General features: G+C 39.2%; 1 protein-coding gene across 1 annotated transcript in view; it reads left to right on the top strand.

The window, feature by feature from the left end:
- Nucleotides 1-1,022, top strand: part of LOC133357708 (von Willebrand factor A domain-containing protein 3B-like) — a 13,954-nt gene extending 12,932 nt beyond the window's left edge. The window contains exon 12 of the mRNA XM_061575801.1: nucleotides 1,008-1,022. Within this exon, the coding sequence (XP_061431785.1) occupies nucleotides 1,008-1,022 (15 nt within the window). The remainder of the gene's footprint in view (nucleotides 1-1,007) is intronic.
- Nucleotides 1,023-1,305: the final 283 nt, after the last annotated feature.

Below are 1,305 nucleotides of genomic sequence, written 5' to 3' on the forward strand. Positions count from 1 at the left end.
CCACAACAGTAGAGCAAGGGACGATGCCAGAGGTGGAGGTCTTGCAAATGTCGCTCCATTGGCATGGAGACGGTACGGTGATCACGCTGCCTCCGCTGGTGCAGGTGGTCGTTTCATATTGTACTGAACATGGAATATTAAGTTCAGCTTGAGTGCATATCGTTGTTGCTGGTAGTAACCCTTTTTCATTCTGTATGGCCTGTGATGAATCACACACTGTGATTGTTGTTGGTTGAGGAATAACCACTGCTGGGTTGTAGGGTGAACACTGTGATATGCATGCAATGTCTGTTATCTTGGTTAACAGACTTGGAGATATTGCTTCCGTGCACGTCGTGTTTATGCCTGGAATGCACCCTTGAATGTCATACTCCTTAAGTTCATTGTTCCAACAGTAATATCTTCTGCACGTATCCCAGTCAGACACCATTCCTGAGGGCTAAATAGAAATCCAGCGTTATACAATCAGTCAGTATCACAAATAAATATGCTCTCTATGCCCCGTCTCCTTTGTTAAAGACGCAGCAGATCATGACCTTCCCTGCCTTTTGGTCTGTCCATGATATTTCCGCAAGAACATGCCATTAGATACTCTCATTTGCATCCGAATGTTCTCATTGCTTACATTCTTCGTTGGCTGTCTTTCCCCAGCTTCTTATTCTAGACAAAACACGTTTCATATTAGCTCTTGTTTTCTCATTGCGTGTCCAAGAAATCGAACTTCTCCTTTCTCTAATTATTCTCATAAATGTTCTCGTTCTGAACCCTGCTATTATCCATAACAAATTCACGTCACTTAAAAAAAAACACACACATTTTTGTTGCTACTATTTAGCAAAATATTATTTTAAACATAAAATCTACAAGAGGTTAAATGTGCTACTTTAACAAAACTATTAAATGTGTATGTATGCTTTAATTGTTGATATATTTTAGAAACAAGTGTAATTTTACTGTAGGATTAAGGTGTATGATATTAATGATGTAAATGTTTTGATCCATAATAGCGGTTTTTTGAGTAAGATCGCGTAAATATAAATGCGTCGTTCAAACCGCCACCACTCGACACAGCCAATTAGTAAGGTTTGTCATGTAAACAGAACGTGCCAATTCGTCACTAGTTGAGTACACCGGTGTGTTGGAGAGTAAACCCACAACATTTTCAATTGTTGGTACTCGAATTGTACAGAATTTAGCCACTTCATTGAGCTATCATTTGTGGCCAGGTCACTTCTGAAAAAGAGCTACATAGCTCAAGTGGGCTTTACCTGCTAAAATGAAACGAGTTTAGTATATAGATTAATA

This window comes from Lethenteron reissneri, chromosome 59 (assembly GCF_015708825.2).
Source record: "Lethenteron reissneri isolate LAM-NWPU_2019-01 chromosome 59, ASM1570882v1, whole genome shotgun sequence".
Lineage (NCBI taxonomy): Eukaryota > Metazoa > Chordata > Hyperoartia > Petromyzontiformes > Petromyzontidae > Lethenteron > Lethenteron reissneri.